The sequence below is a fragment of the Panthera leo genome, chromosome B3 (assembly GCF_018350215.1).
Source record: "Panthera leo isolate Ple1 chromosome B3, P.leo_Ple1_pat1.1, whole genome shotgun sequence".
In the NCBI taxonomy this organism is placed as follows: Eukaryota; Metazoa; Chordata; class Mammalia; order Carnivora; family Felidae; genus Panthera; species Panthera leo.
In genome coordinates this window covers 40987911-41004692 of record NC_056684.1, presented here as the reverse complement: position 1 = coordinate 41004692, position 16782 = coordinate 40987911, and the positions used below count along the sequence as shown (strand labels likewise).

General features: G+C 46.2%; 1 protein-coding gene and 1 long non-coding RNA gene across 4 annotated transcripts in view; one reads left to right on the top strand and one right to left on the bottom strand.

Moving 5' to 3' along the window:
- DAPK2 (death associated protein kinase 2) overlaps positions 1 to 16782 on the bottom strand; it is a 120713-nt gene that overhangs the window by 16605 nt on the left and 87326 nt on the right. For all 3 annotated transcript variants that reach the window (XM_042941768.1, XM_042941769.1, XM_042941770.1), the window contains 5 exons: positions 11442 to 11571; positions 5962 to 6010; positions 5138 to 5164; positions 2102 to 2254; positions 1034 to 1079 (listed from right to left, as the gene is read on the bottom strand). In XM_042941768.1, coding sequence (XP_042797702.1) covers positions 1034 to 1079; positions 2102 to 2254; positions 5138 to 5164; positions 5962 to 6010; positions 11442 to 11571 — 405 coding nt within the window. The remainder of the gene's footprint in view (positions 1 to 1033; positions 1080 to 2101; positions 2255 to 5137; positions 5165 to 5961; positions 6011 to 11441; positions 11572 to 16782) is intronic.
- Positions 3516 to 14389, top strand: LOC122221936. The gene is made up of 5 exons (XR_006203518.1): positions 3516 to 4379; positions 11067 to 11116; positions 11506 to 11621; positions 12121 to 12220; positions 14158 to 14389. It is a non-coding gene; the product is annotated as an uncharacterized LOC122221936 (long non-coding RNA).

The following is a 16782-nucleotide window of genomic DNA, read 5'->3' as shown; positions in this document are numbered from 1 at the left end:
TAGAGGGCCCTTTAACAAGTAGATGAACCTGACCTTCTCCTGAGCACTCCAGCCCTCCCTGCTCTCCATCCTCCATAGCCCTACCTGTGCTGATCTGCATGCTCAGATCAAGCTGGCTAGGCCTCTCATTTAACAATCCAGGTGATTTCCTCCAGGTGAATGGGAAATCTAGTGATGCTCTAGGAGCACACATCTCATCAATCAGCAGAAGTAGGGCCAGAATCCTGGTCTCCTGATTTCCACCCCACCAAAGTGCCTTTTTTTTTTTAATTTAAGTAATCTCTATGCCCAAACTGGGGCTTGAACTCCCATCCCCAAGATCAAGATTTGCATGCTCTACAAAGTGAGGCAGTCAGACACCCCTGGCCATAATGCCTTTAACTAGCACTTTACTGTACTGTGAGCAAGACCCTCCACAAACCAGCAGCTGGGAGCCCAATTACAAAGTAGGCCAGGCTGGAGTCCCTCTGTACCCCCCACCTCCCCAGAGGGAGCAGCATCGCCCAGAGGGTGGCCGTCTCTCCTCCCTACCAGGCTTCCATCTCTGAGCCCCATTCCCTGAGGTCTCAAGGTGCCTAAAGAAGCTGACTGACTGGTTGGAGTGTCATCCTTTATTCAGAGCCCCGAAAGTCAGAAAGAAGGAGCCTCGGTTACAAAGTTGACATTTTTAATTGTCATCGATTTCTATCTACAACTTGGGAGCCCCGATTACTGCTTTGAGAATGACAGCAACATTCCCTCTGACAAAGAACACTTTTTATGATGGCCCCAAAGGAAAAGGGTTTCAACTGAGGTTTGTGAGGGCTCCATTTCATAAATCACCTGAGCCCATGAAATATAAATGTAAACCTATAAACCTATTTGAACACACCCAGATCAGTTGGCACCCCCCAACTGGATTTCATCTGTGCCCCAGGGTGGATGTTTCTAGCAAAGGCCTTTCCATGGGCTGCCTGCATCTGGCCACCCCTCCCAGCCCTGGCAGCAGACCGGGGACCCGCCCGCTCACTGGAACGCAACACCATGCCCTTACCGTGATCCAGGGGTGTCTGAGAGCCTCTTCGATTGTGAGCCGTTTCCTGCAATGAGGATCAGAAAACAATGACAATCCATGAATATAGAAGCTGAGAGTGACAGTCTCCATTCTTACTCTTGTCAGACCTGCATTTTGGCATTCTTCGACCACTTCTATCAAACCAGAATAATGGGGGGGATGCAGAGATGGCTGGGGAATGGGCTGAATTCCCTGCATTCCAGAGAAAATGGTCCAGGCGGACCCCTCAGTAGAATATTATGACACAAACCCTCATCTCTGGTCCCAAACTTGAAGGGCTTAACACCACACTCTAGGAGAGTCATAAGTGTTCTTGTGAACTTTAGCTCTCCACAGCTAAACTTTTGGTCTATGTTTTTCTATTTGCCTCCCAGATCCCTTCTCTGCCCTTCCCTGCTCAGGTACTATGATCTGACCTAGCACCGCCCTTAGATGGGGAAACCAGGCCCCTGAGCTCTCTCTGAAGTCTGTGGGACCAAGAGGACATGACCTTCTAGAATCTGTGGATCTCACTCCTGCCCCATTTAGTCCATGCTCTGGCACCAGGCACCTTACAATTTCCTGCCTATCTCCTACTTTGACTCTTCAGCCACAGGGCTCACCCTGGGCCCTAAGGAGGGGTAGGATCAACAGGTCTCCTATTCTCCCACTTACTGACCCCTCTGAGTCTGCCTCCCCCCCAACTCCCACTTGAAACGGCTTGGAAACTCTGCCACTTTCCTTTTCAAAGACTGTAAAAGACAATGTGTCCTAGAGAAACCTAGGCTGACTTCCAAACACACACACACACACACACACACACACACACACACACACACACACACAGAGTTATTTGTATTTGGGCAGGAAAGAAAGCAGAAAGACTTGAGCAAACAAGATGAATGCCAAGTCTCAGCTAATCCACACTTCTCAGCACCAGCCCAGATTAGACCACAATGGTGTGGATGGCAGCCTGTGGCAAAGAAGGAATGGACTAGCACATCTTTGGGGGAGGGGACAGGAGATGGTCAGTACTTGAGAAGCCTATGCCTTTCTCTGTCACCTTACCGGGTCTCTTTCACCAGAAGCTTCCGGATGAAGTCCTTGGCTAGCTCGCTGGTCTGGCTGAAGAATTCTTCATCAAAGTCATAACTCACTGCTGTGATATTTGCTAGCGTTTCCTGCTTTGTGTCTCCCAGGAAGGGGGATGCTCCACTTAGGCTGAGCACACAGAGAGGGAACACGTGACTATAGGAAAGTAGATGGAGGTGGAGGTGATACAGTCAGGGAACCCTGACTCATACTATTGCATGGGGATGGGAGGCTCCCAGCAACACCGCCTGCCCACTCTGGGCAGCCAGTCAGCAGCCTTTTCAACAAACTGAGTCTGATTCAAGACACTTACGGAGCTTCTACTAAGTTCTTGACTGAAACTGTGTCTTCAAGGAACTCGAAAGAGGAGGGGAAGAAACAGAGACATGGCTCTTCATAATCCCAAAGAGAACAAAGCAGAATACAATGGAAGACCAGACAAAGGACTAGGGGGGCACAGGACAGAGGGGACATCCAAGTGCAGGCTTCATGGGAGAACTGACATTTGTACCAGTTGTGTCCTGAAGAATGAAGAGATTGTCAGTAGAGGAGGAGATGGAAGGTGTTCTAGGCTAAGGGAGCAACTTGAGCAGAGTCTGAGAGATGTGGAAATATATGGACCAGTAGGACTAGAAGGGTGTGTAAGGTTCCCCTGCAGGGTTTGTCAAGAGGTATCATTCAGGGGCGCCTGGGTAACGGGTGAGCATCTGACTCTTGATTTCAGCTCAGGTCATGATCTCATGATTCATGAGATTGAGCCCCACTTGGGATTCTCTCTCTCTCTCTCTCTCTCTCTCTCTCTCTCTCTCTCTCTCTCTTTCAAAATAAATATTTTAAAAAAGAAGGTGTCATTCAAATAGTGACTCCCAAATCTACTGTTTCCTGACTCATATCCCAGCTTATGGGATACCTCGCCCTAGATGTGCCATTGTCACTGTGCCCTAACTTCCCTCCATGAGCTCCTTGTCTTGATTAATGATGTTACCTCACAAATGCGCGCAAGTTAGAACACAGGGGTCACCTCTGACTCTTCCATCCATTCCCTCACCACATCTAACTGGCCCAAAAGTCTTATTGGTTTTATTTACTAAATATCTCCTAAAGGTTCTCCCCATCTCTACTGCCACTGTCTTAGCATAGCGGTAGCAAGGTGCACTGGGAAAATGCTGATATTTCATTCGTCAAATTGAATTCCAGCTCTGCCACTCATTAGCTGTGTGAACCTAAGTAAGTTACTCAACCTCTCTGACCTGCAGTTTCCTCCTCCATAAAATGAAGAAAACTCTTCAGCTCACATAATGGTTGTGAAAAATAAATATATTTACAATGTTACATGCAATCTTGCCCCATATACGGAGAGCTCTGGAATTGGTGGCCATTACTACTATCTTTGTTAGAACACAAAGAACTTCCTGTGACTTCCCATTTTCTATAGGATCACGTTTGAACTCCTGAGCAAGACACTGGAAGTTGGTCCCTACCACACGCTCAGTACATTTCACCACACTTTAACAGGCTCACTGTTCCTTTCCTCAGCAGACATCCCTTCTCTCCCTTTCCACCCAGAGAATTAATCTCATTCTGTACAGGCCAGTTCATATTAATCTCAATCTCTTTCTCATTAAATCTCCCACAGTCCCAGCAAACGAGTGTCTCTCCCAGCTGTGCCTCACACAGGCATGTTCATACATCAGCATAATCTTGGTCCTATTGAGTGCGACTGAGCTGTGTGGTGTCTCCCTCCAACACAGGGAGCTCCAGGCACGCAGGGCAGACCTCCTCCATGTCAGTATCCTGAGTGCCTGGCACAGTGCCCACCATGGAGCAGGCACCCAGTAAACTGTGTAGAACTCAAACAAGCTAAAAGAAGACTATATGCTTTGTACACACTGGAATTCCTTAATATTTCAAAATGGAAATCCGAGTTCTGAAAAAAAATCAAGGTTTTAAGAGCCAACACAAAATCTGGAACCATCGAGCAATGCATCAAATTCTCTTTCTCTGCATCCAGTTCTTTTGGGGCTTAAAAAAAAATGCTGATGGCCAGACTCCATCCCTGGCAATTATGATGTAATAGATCTGCAGTGGGCCTGGGCAGTGTTGGGTATTAAAAGGTCTAAGGTACAGCCAGGATTGAGACCCTCTGCCATAGCTCAGAGGGGTCCCCCACATTGTAAAGAGCTCCCAGTCTAAGTGGTGCTGGAAGTCAGAGAACTGGTTTACAGGAATGCGGAGAGATGGTCCCCCTCAGCTGGTGAGTACTGGAGCCCCCATGTCCCCTCTGGCTACGGGCTAACTCAAACTCAATGTGCCGTAAAAAGAGCATGTTCCAGCTGTGCTGTTGGGGGGGAAATGGTTGAGAAGCACTGATGGAATGAACACCAAGCTGCGCTAGGAAGTTTGCACACATGTCTGCTTATTTAACCCGCACAGCACACCGTGGCAGGAAGTTTGTGATTCTTATTTTCCTGATGAGGAAAACAGGCCCAGACGTTAAGTATCTGCCCAAGGTCACAAAGATAGAAAGTGACAGATCCACTGCACATGGAGCTACACAGGAAATTCTGCTTAAGCAACTTAATACTTCAGGAGTGGGAAAGAGACTCTGGGGAGAAAGACGAGAGCACGTGAGAGCCGGGGAAGGAAGGGGGGACTGGGAGAGAAAGAAGGAGCAGGATGGGGAAGGCACGGCAGCCTGAGGGCTGTCCCAAGGGTTCTGGGTGAAAGCTGACTTTCTCACAGGAAATGCAGCCTGGGTGAAGCTGAGCATTGGATGCCTGGCCAGGGTAGGGATGCAGATAAGGCCCAAGGTCAACCCTAGGGCCAAAAGTATGTAATGGAGCTAAAAGCATGGAGCCTCAGGTGTGCTGTGTGGATTGAACACATCTGGCTAGTGGTAAGTGATTCATGAGTAAAACCAGTAAATTCAGGCTGCCTGTCCCTACCCCTCTCTCATTCCTCCCAGTTCCCCAGATCCAAGCTAGGTTGGGACCCAGCATCAGGGATACTCACAGGATGTAGGTGATGACGCCTATACTCCTGCAAAACAAAGAACAGGCAAGTCAGAGCCACCTGGCTCTGATCCCAGCCCAGCAAGGGACTCCCCCCCATGCTTCTCAAGGGGAAGAGTCACGTGCCCCTATACAGTGGCCTAAGGATGTCACCTCAAGTCCATAGCCCTCTCCACTCATCCCAGTCTTCAGCAGCAACCTGGGATGCATCTGGAGTCATCAAGCTCTGGACACTGAGTCCGAGGACCCAAGTTCAAGGTCAGACTTCTGCACTTGCAGGCTGTGATTGGGGCAAGTCCCTTATGATCTCTGAGCCTCATTCTCCTCATAAAATGAGGTTAATGATAACTACCTCACAAAACTTCCAGGAGGATTTTAGAAAACCAAGCAATCAAGGTACTCACTCAGCCAAGTATAAAGCCCTGTTCAAATGAAACGAGTCCTGTCTGTGCAGAAAATCAATCACTATGGTATCCTCAGGCCCAACACAGCTCTTAGAGCCTACAAGGCTCTCAGTGATCACTTGGTTGATTAACTAAATAAGCTATTGTTACTATTTCTTTATCATAGCTGTGGCAGGCCTCCAGGGTGAGCCTCTCCCCTTGTCTCTGCCTCGGCTGTGTTCTAACAGGCCTCAGGTCCAGGCCTGGCTGCCTCAGCTTCTCTGGGCCACAGGTCCAGCACACCGGGAGCAGCCAGAGGCTCTGAACGTGTGGAGAAAGGGGTTTTCATGGCCAAGCAGGATGATGTCATCCAGAGTCAGAGTCTGAGGCCTTCTGCCCTTGAAAGGACCCCAAGGTCACCTGGGTCGTCTATACAACTTACCACATGTCAGCCTCCAGGCCCAGGGGCTCGTAGTTCACAATTTCTGGAGCTGAAAGAAGCCATATTGAAGAATCAGCAGGAGTATGAAAACAAGAAGAGATGGTGATAGGGAATTTTAGGGAGTTTGGTGACAAATGTCTCCCTCCTGAATCCTCACTAAGGAAAAATCAGAACAACAGATGGAGATAATCTGGGTCTAAGAATTTTGAGAAATGAAGTTGCCTGTTATCCTGGTAGAAATCTTTTACAAAGAGGCCTTCATGGTGAGGAAGAAGGAAAGGACAGAGGGATGCCTGGAAGAGGAAGAGGAGGGTGGGGTAAGGAAGATGCCAGAAGGGGAAATGGGGCCTGACAACAAGGCTTGCTTTAGAAGTCTCTGGTGGAAAACAGTCAGGTCAGCGCTGGAAGGTCATAACAAAGAAAAGAAGGCAGAGAGGGAATCCACGTTCCTGAATCTGGTCTGAAAGAGGGACCCCTCCTCCCTAAGAAGAATGACAACAATCTGGGGCCAATGAGATGATGAACCTGAGATGCCCGAGGGGCATCCAGGCAAAGATGCCCCGGGTATGGGAGAGTGACTTGGAGCCATCAAATCTGGAGTCATCGTGCAGGTGGAAACGGGAGCTGTGTGGATGATGTGGTGACCAAGAGTGGGTGCAGAGTCTAGGAAAGAACAGTCTACCCAGGACAGAAGAGGACCCAATGCCACCCAAAGATCAAGCAGGCAAGCACTTAGAAAGTGTGTGGTGTCCAGAGGTGCCCTGACTGTGGGAAGTAGAGATAAGGGTGTAGACAATGCTACAAAAAAAGCTTGGTCATGAAACTGAGGAGAAAAAGAGGGGAATAGCTAGAGAAGGGAGAAGGACTGAGCCTATTTAATCATAATGGAAAAAGGGAGAGCGTGGGAAAGGCTACATTGGTGCATCTAGAACAATGTTAAAACTACTGCATCTGTAGCATGTGACCACCATCCCCCTCCCCCTCTCTAATTAGAGACACAAGGAACCACTTTTCTGGTTTTGCTTATTTTTTAGCTTCATTAAAACGATGTCATCCCGGAGATAATGTAGTCACTTGATCCCCCCACCCTCTAACATTATGCTTCTAGTGTTCACTGAATGTTCACACATGGTCTTTCATTTTCACTGCTATGTAATAGTCCACTGTGTTAATATGTATCATCTTTCAGTCATTGTCCTCTCAATGATCATTTGGATGGTTTCCACTTCTATTCTTATCAGAACAACATTGCTATGAACTTTTTTGCACAAGTCTCCTCACAAACATGAAAGACATTCTCTAGCACGGTGATTCAAAGTGTGGTCTGAAGACAAAGAGTCACTGGCCCAGACACAATAGGTCCAGAAATGGGAAGTAAGCTTTTAGAAACTCGTACAGCAATGTGACATTGCCATGACATTCAAATTGTGATGATTTTTCTAGGGATTTATTTTTCTTGTGTCTTTAATGAAGAAGCAGTCCAGGACAGATTAAAGAAAAAAAACATTTAAGTCTTTCACCATAGAGAGTTTGAGAAGCACAACTCACTTTCCAGGCTTATCTGCTTGATACACATATACACTCACTTCTGTTCTCTATGTGCATTTGCTTGTCTATTTTCTTCTGTGCTTTTCTTCTTCTTTCTTGGTGTTTTTTATTTTATTACTTCTCTTACTGTTTTCCTTCCCTACTTACATTTTTGTAATGGCCACCCTTGAGACTTTAGGATGGCTATCTAACAAATTCTAACATAAGCAATCTTTTGACTCTCCTCTAATAATACAAGAGCCTTAGAACACTCATTTCAAGAACTCCTTCCTATCTAACATTATTTTCCTCAATTTTTAGTTCTGTTTTTTTAACCCTGCAATTAAAACATCCATGACCATCCATCACTGTCATCATCATCATCATCACCACCACCATCATCATTTTAAACAGAAAATGGTTATATTTGCCGAATGTTTACTTATTTCTTTGCTCTATTACTTCACACAGTGAGGTCTTCCTTCAGAGAACATTTAGTTCACAAGCACATCTTTAGAAGCTCTAGTAATAAAGGTTTGTTGGTGGTTTAATTGTTTTATGGTTTGTATTGTTCTTTTTCATATTTTTGGATTTTGCTATGTTTTGCCTGAATCACTTATCCTCATTCTTGAAATATAACTTTTGCTGGGTGTAGAGTTAAGAGTGTTTTGGGTTTTTTTTTTGTTTTTTTTTTTTTTTGAGGATTGTAATTGGCTTTATTAAGCGATTCATGAACTGGACAGCATCCCATCTAGCAAGTAGAGAGATGCTCCCTAATCATTGTTTTTTAATTTTTCCTTAGTTCTTGAAAGATAATATTCTATTGGACATGGGCTTCTACTGTTGTTTTAACAAGTACACTGTCAAATTTTTATTTATTTATTTATTTATTTATTTATTTACTATCTGTCTTTTCTTCCTGGCTGCTTTCATGATCTCTTTGTCTTTGGTACCCTGTAGTTTAACTATAATGTTAACTACAGTGTAACTACAATGGATTTTTTTTTTCTGTTTGATATACATTGTCCTTTCTGTATCTGGAGATGCATGTTTTCACAACAGTTCTGAAAATTCTCAGCCATTTTCTTCAAATGTTGATCCTCTGTTGTCTTATTCCCTCCTCTGGGATTCCAAACAGACCTGTGTTAGGTTTTCTGTTTTCACCCTCTCACACTTGTCCTCTATTTCATATTCCTGTATCTTGATCTTTCTGTGGTATTTTGGCTAATTTTATTCAGCTCTGCCTTTCAATTCTTTAATTCTCTCTTCAGCTGTGTGTAATCTGCTGTTTAACTCATTCACTAAATTTTAAATTTCTAGGAGTATAGAATTTCTTAAAGTTCTTCCTGGTTCTTTTTAGCATTTGCCTGGTCATTTTTGACAGTCTCTTGTTGCTTGCTCATTCTTATGATTCTTTTGTTTCTATATACATTCCCTTGATTTTACAGTGAACATGTGATCATTTCAATATCTTATGTCCTTGGATGTCTAAGTCTTGCTAGTCTCTGATTGAAATGCTGATACATACACTTGCCTTTGGGAGAGGTCCTCCTCTTGAATTTTCTTGCTGCTCACAGCTCCAGCTCTAAGTTCATATTTCACTGGCTTTGGAGGTGGGGCAGGTGATGCAGGAGGAGTTACTACCCTTAAAGATTTCCTTATTTCCCATGAGTCCAGAATTTCATTATAAAGAATATTTTTCTCAAGAATCAAGTTTTGTTGCAGGAGGGCTTTTGGAAGACCGGGTCCACCATGCTCCTAGAAGCTGATGGTAACTTCTCAATACTGTGTCTCAGGTTGAAGTTTCAGAGGAATGGTGGGAGTAGGACAAGTAATTATAACCTGTTTCTCAGGAGTCCTGGATGAAGAAAGTTATCATAATTTGGGCAGAGGCCTAGAGAAGTCACCCTGTATATCTGTAAGGTGCAAACAAAACCAGTTCTAGGCTAGAGCTGGGTCATACTGGCTCACAAGGGTCAAGTGTGTGTATCTCTTCCCAACTCTGAATTCAGTGACAAGTTGGTAGCTTAAAATTGGCAAATGCTATAAATTAGGGTTGGGTTTTGTTTTGTTTTGGAGACCCAGTTGTTAGACATTTAACACTGTATCACTGGAAAGAACCCTCCATAGTCTGGCCCTAGCCATCAATGTCTCACTCACATGGCCATTCTGATAGGAACTCTCTGTTTCATCCAGAGTGGACAGGGAATTGTCCTGGATAAATGTACTAATTCTGGCCCTCCCCACTGCTATGAACGACTGAGACTGGGATGTATTCTCCTCTTCTACCCTGCCTCTTTCCCTACCCCTCCTCACACTTCTCCAACCCACAACACCAGCCCTTTGTCTCTCACTGACTCAAGGGCATGACTGATCCCATTGACTTTGCCAGAGTGAATATCTTGTTTGAGAAGTCTTCAGAGATGTCTCTATCATTCACTTTATAATTAATCACATCCTGTCTTGTGACACCTCTTCCACTATTGCCCTGAATGTCTAGTTGAACCATTTACTGTTAGCATCTGTTCTGAACTTAAGTGAATAAATATATGCATTTCACCACATATGTGAATGGTGGGCAGCAACTGCCGTCTTGGACAAAGTTCAAGAATAGATGTCTTGTGCCCTTGGTTCAAGTTGCTTCTGCCACCAGCTCATTGTGTGACCTTGCATGAATCATTCTGAGTGTAGCTCCCTGCCGCCACTGTGTCCTCAGTACCTCACCTAATATCTGTCATAGATATTAGATGAAGAATAGCCATTGGTTGACCTTCACTAAAATCCCCCAGACTTCCAATCCTACATTTGTTGAACTAGCCCAGATGACCTAAAAAGATCCTTCTACCACTCACACTCGGTCGTTTGATGTTTCCACAACTAAATTGTAAGCCTCCTCGGGACAAGGTCTTTCTAGAGAGACAACCCCGTGTAACCAAGAGGGCACAGGCTTTGATGCTGCATGTATCTGTATTTGAATGTTAGCTCTACCACCTACTGGTTGTTTTGCCTTGAACAAAGCATCCGATAGAGAAAATAATTAAATCTGCTTCATGAGGTTGTTTGAAGATTAGCTGAGGTGATGTCTGCAGAGCACCGGCATAGTGCCTGGCACACAGCAAAGTTCCCCTACCCTGGGGTCTGTGGAGCCTTAATAGCACCATTCCATAGTGGCTGTGGGGCTGGCATGTGTGACCTGAAAATCCATCAGGATGGATGATCTGAAACATTCTGTTTTCCTTATTTTATTTATGTCAGAAGTTTTCCCCAGATTTCGGAGAGACCATGACCTCCCTCCATTTCCAAGACCACTTCAACTCCCAAAGCAGAGAGACAGTGGTCCTCAATTCTCATTCCTCTCCCTTCTGTAAGGCTTTCTCTCTAGGACCCTCAGCCTGCAGCCCCAGTCCCACGAGGGGGCTTCTGGGGCCTGAGCCAAGGCTGATAGAAACGGAGGGATGGGGGAGCTGCCAAGGCTCTTGTGAAGCAGGGCCCCCTGTGCAAGAATAAAGGCCAGGCACACAGGAGAGGTGAGTGGGTGGATCTGGCATTTAGCAGATGATTTCCCTTCTCTTTTTCAGGAAGTCAAAAGCTACTTCAGAGAAACTTGAGTTTATGGGAATGCCAGAGGGTGAGGAAATTTTAAATTTTCACAATAAATTCATCTAAGAACAGGAGGTGGGGCCAGCTCTGGGACGGTTTGACTCTGCAAAGGCCTCTAGCCCCACCGGGCCTCCTCCTGCCCCACTGGGTGCTCAAAGCCAGCACCTGGACCCTTACCCAGAAAACTTGCAGGACATTTTCTTCCCCACCCATTAGGTTTCCAAGGGGGAGTCTCCAAGGTACCATCTCCCAGCCCAGACTCTCAAACAGACACAGGGTTTGTTCCCAGAATTTCTCTACCTTTTGATCCCAGATGCCTACTTAGCTGGGAGAGAAATAGGCCTAAAACTTACCAACAAATTCTGGCGTCCCAAAAATATTCTTAAATTCAACTCCATCTTCTATTTCATGAGCCAGGCCAAAGTCAATCAGCTTGATGTGTGGAATGGGAATATTCTTGTCTAACAACATAATGTTTTCTGGCTGGAGAACAACAATAAAAAAAAAGTAAAGAAGGAAAGGATGAAAAGATGGTAATTAAAGCCCTGTTTTGTGTTTTTGCTTTAGGGGTGGGGTGGGGTTTGGTGTTCTTTTTTAGGAGACTAAAATTCTTTCTTGTTTTTGCGTCCTGTCTTCTCCTGTGAACTCAAAGACAGACATAGCACTGAGGGCAAGGCCTGGGTTTTATGAAATCTGCTGCTCACAGCAGAACCAGAGACCTTAGCTTTTAGTCTCCTTTTTGTCTCTGAATGGCAGATCCTTCAATGCAGTGCCTCTGTTTCCTGATCTGTTAAATGGGGCCAGTGAGAAATTCAAAGCATTTCCTGTAAACAAAACCACTGCCTCTGTGAGGACCATAGGGGTGGGAGCCTAGCAGCTTAGCCTGGCTTTACACACGGCTTATTAACCTTTGTCTTCCTGACCACCTCTTTCCCCTGGCTGGCCAGCTTCCTGTTGACAAACTCCCCTCCTCTGGCCTAACCATGTAGCTCACACTTCTCTATGGGTTTAACTAATTTTGGCCCTCGGCAGGACACTGGAAAAAAATGCACCTGACTTCCCGGGAAAATACCAGCTGCCCAGGCTATTTCCAGTGTAGCAAACAGCTGCCAGATGTGACACAACCATGTGGGTATGTGTTGGTGGGGGGATGGCCCTGCCCTGGCCTCATACACCACAGGCTCTCAGGGAGGCCAGACACAAGCCTACCCTTCTGAGCCTACCCGTCTCACTCCCACCCAACTGCTCAGAGCCTGAACGTGGGTTAGCAGGTCTCTCCACTTCACCCTCTCCCCTCCTGCTCCTCACTGTGACTGTCCTAGACTTCATTCAAAGTGGAATGTCCTGGGGGTGCCTGGGTGGCTCAGTCAGTTAAGCATCAGACTTCAGCTCAGGTCATGATTTCAAGGTTTATGAGTTCGAGCCCCGTGTCAGGCTCTGTGCAGACAGCTCAGAACCTGGAGCCTGCCTCAGATTCTGTGTCTCCCTCTCTCTCTCTGCTCCTCCCCTGCTCACACTCTATGTCTCTCTCTCTCAAAAATAAATAAACATTAAAAAAACTTTTTTCAAAGTGGAATGTCCTGAAAACATACATCCACACAAAAGCATCAAATTCATAACAGTCCCACGATGGAAACAAGACAAACGTCCCATCAACTGATGAACCCAGTATATCCATATAGTGGAATACTATTCAGTCGTAAAAAGGAATGGAGGCAGAGAAAGAATACAAAGGAATGAAATACTGATACCTCAGCATAGATGAACTTTGAGAACATGATGTTAAGTGACAGAATCAGTCACCAAAAACCATGTATTATATGATCCCATTTATGTGAAATATCCTGAATAGGTAAATCCATAGAAAGAGAAAGTAGTTTAGCAGTTGCTCAGGACTGGGGAAATGGGGAGTGACTGCTAATGGGTATGGAACTTCATTTTGGGGTGATGATGATTTTCTAAAATTGGTAGTGGTATTAGCTGCACAACTTTGTAAACTGTACACTTTATTTTATTTATTTGTTTATTTATTTATTATTTTAGAGAGAGGCAGGTAAGGGCAGAGGGAGAGAGACACAGAGACATTATCTTAGGCAGGCTCCATGCTCAACAGGGAGCCTGATGTGGGACTCAATCCCACAGCCCTGGGATCACGACCTTAGCCAAAATCAAGAGTCAGGCGGTACCTGGGTGGCCCAGGTGGTTGAGTGTCTGACTCTTGGTTTTGGCTCAGGTCGTGATCTCAAGGTTCATAAGTTCAAGCCCCACATTGGGCTCCACACTGACAGTGCAGACCCTGCTTGGGATTCTCTCTTCTCCTTCTCTCTCTGCCCCTCCCCTGCTCGTGCTCTCTCTCTCTCTCCCAAATTAAATAAATAAACTTAAAAAAAGGAAATTAAGAGTCAGATGCTCAACTGACTGAGCCACCCAGGTGCCCCTAAATTGTACACTTTAAATGGGCAAATTGTATAGTATGTGACTTGTATCTCAATAAAGCAGTTTTACATGAATGAATAAACACATAAATAAATACATGTTTAAGAAAATCGAGCATCCCTATTTCTTGTTTTTTAATTTTTTTAATGTTTATTTATTTTTGAGAGAGAGAGAGCGAGCACGAGTGGGGGAGGGGCAAGAGAGAAGGAGACACAGAATCCACTGCAGGCTCCAGACTTTGAGCTGTCAGCACAGATCCCAACGTGGGGCTTGAACTCACGAACCGTTAGATCATGACCTGAGCTGAAGTCGGATGCTTAACCGACTGAGCCACCAAGGCGCCCCAAACATCCCTATTTCTCAAAGAAGAATTTCCCACCTTGTACCTTTGCTCACATTATCTGCTCTACCTAGAAAGCCTTCTGCTTGATCTATGCCCATTAAAATCCTAGCTGGGCTTCAAAGTCTAACTTGACTCAGCTAGTCCTTGAAAGCTTTCCTCAGTGAGTACCCCACCCACACACACCAGAAATGAATCCCCCTCCTGTCCCTTTGGTGCTTATTTGAACTTTTTTGTTATGACATTTGTCACACTCTCTCCTTGTCCACCAGTCCTTGCTGTCTTTGTTCTAGCTCCTCTACCGGACTCTCAGCTGGAGGGAGGATTTAGGTCTTTGCATGTTCACCCCTGCAGTGCAGAGCACAGCGCCTGGCAGGCTGACGGTTGCCCTGTTAGCTGAATCGATTCTGAATCTGGCCTGAAGACACTCCAGCTGCCCCATCCCAAACGTCGTGGCTCCCTGAAGTCTCTGTGACCTCATGTCAGAGTGGCTGGAAACTTTCACTCAAATGAGCTGGCTGTGGCCTCCCCCGACTTTGAAAATAAATAAAGAATACATTTCCTTTTGCATTTTTAAAGCTTGTTTATCCTTTTTCCCCTCTGGAGACTTCTCTCAACTTGATTGTGAAAATGTGTCAAAGTCCTTTCCCAAGGCAAAGCAGGATCTTAGGTCCTGCAGAAAGGAGACTGAGGGGGGAGGTCAGGAGATGGGACCCAGAGAGATGGCCCCACTCCGATACCCCCAATCCAGCCCTCAAATGGCTGCTCATGGACCTCGAGTGTTCAGGAACCCCATGCGGTAAACTGCGCCCTCCCCACTGCCCACCGTCTTACCTTATTAGGAACTTCCCCTCTCCTCCAGGGAATGGCCCTGAGGCTTGCTTCTGGGGCAGAGGAGGGTCAGAGCCGGGGTCTTCCTGACCACCATAGTGCTCAAGGCACAGCACACACTGAATGGGGATGGGAGCCACAGTGGACAAAAGCAGTCACACCAGACCTGGTGACCCCCAGGATAATGGGGCAGGAGGAAATGGGTAGGGAACATGGGAGAAGAAGGAAAAACAATTGGAGGCTGAATTCTCCCAGGCAGCATTGCTCTGAGAGGTGAGAAGTATCCTTGCCTTATATCCTCTCACCTCTGTGTCCCACAGTCCAGGGGAAACAGCCTCTGCACTGGCTTGTGAAAACTTCAGGGTCAGGCCACGTTTTCTTACCTTAGTACTGCCTGTCCCTGCAAGTTCTTGCCCACTCCAAGAACTTAACACATAGCAGGTGACTTCTCCCCTGCTTGAAACATTCTTCCTGCACAGTCCCTACCCCAAACCTGGCTAATTTCCTATTCACGTTTCAGTAAAAATAGTACCTCCTCCAGAAGGCCTACACATGCGTGCACACACACACATTTCCTGCCCAGTTCCCATAACATCCTGTGCTTCCCCCATTTCAATATGTCTTACACTGTCTCAAGGTGGTCGCTTACTTATCTGTCTCTTCATACTGGGTTATAAGCTTCCTGAGGGTTTTGTTCCTATCAATTACCTAAAGCTCAGTATAGAGCCCAGCATCTACCAGGTGCTCATAATTGTTCCCTGAGCAAAGACACCTGCCATTTCGCTGCAATGTGCTAACCCAGCACGGGACATACTTTCTACCTCATTGAACCCTTCCAGCTATCTTATGGAGTGGATGTTATCATTTCCCTGTTTCAGAAAGAAACCAAGACTGAAATACTGGCTTGTGGACACAGGGATTTTCATGTTTTGTTTTGTTTTTTTTTATTTTTGAGTGAGAAAGCATGAGTGGGGGAGGGCCAGAGAGACAAGGAGCCAGAGGATCCTAAGCAGGCTCTTCGCTGACACCAGCAAGCCTGATGTAGGGCTCAAACTCACGAACTGTGAGATCATGACCTGAGCTGAAGTTGGACGCTCAACCGACTGAGCCACCCAGGTGTTCCTAGACATGGGGATTTTAACCTCTGTCTGTTGGACTCCAAAACCTCTGCTCTAACAACTAGAGTAAATTATCTTCCTGCTTCCCAAAGGTCCTGGGAAATCTATCCCAGGGGGGGAAGTGGATATTCTGTTCCAGCCTGGCAACCTAGGGCAGGCTTGGACCCTAGCTCAGGCATAGCTATTTTCCTGTCCTGGAACTTGCTTCCCATCCCTGCACGCCTTTTCTTCCAGTGACGCTTTCACCCAGGTGAGGGGCCCCGAGTGCAGTTCTGGCCTGCCCTTACGCTGGGTTTAAAGGCTCAGAAAAGGAATCTCAGGATCTCCTGGGCTCGACCTCCTCGTTTCAAGGAGAGAAGAGAGGTCCTGGCAGAGTCCCCATAGAGAGTCTGGGTAAAGTGATATGGCCTGTGGTTTTCAGGCTGAGAGGTGACCTTAGGGCAGCAGGAATGTTCTACTGGGTGTCAGGACCCAGATTCTTGTCCTCACCTTACCACTCACACACAGAGCCATTTGGACCAAATGTACCTTCTGGCTCAGACCTGCCCTCAAATAGCAAAACAGTAAAATAGACCCTATATCTGCAGCTCCTCTCGCTTTCAGAAGGGTTTCCTTCTTGCTGTTTCAGCCTTCACTAACCAGGAGGCAAAGCAGGGGCTGTTATTTTCCAAACATTCACCAAGGCAAGCAGCGCACTAGCGCTCTATGTCTTCTTTGCAACCATTCTGAGTGGTGGATTGTTATCACCCCCATTTCACAGATGAGGAAACAGAGGCTCAGAGACCTAAAGCACTGGCTCAAGGTCCAACAGCTCATCATGGTGGCATCAGGGTGGGTTTCCTGGGCAGTGCAGCCCCTGCTCGCCACCACATCACCCAGTTTGGTTAAATATCTTCAGCGGTCCCACTGACCACGAGAGTAAGGTCAAGGTGCGCTGCCTGATATTTGAGGCATCGAAGTTCTGCACTG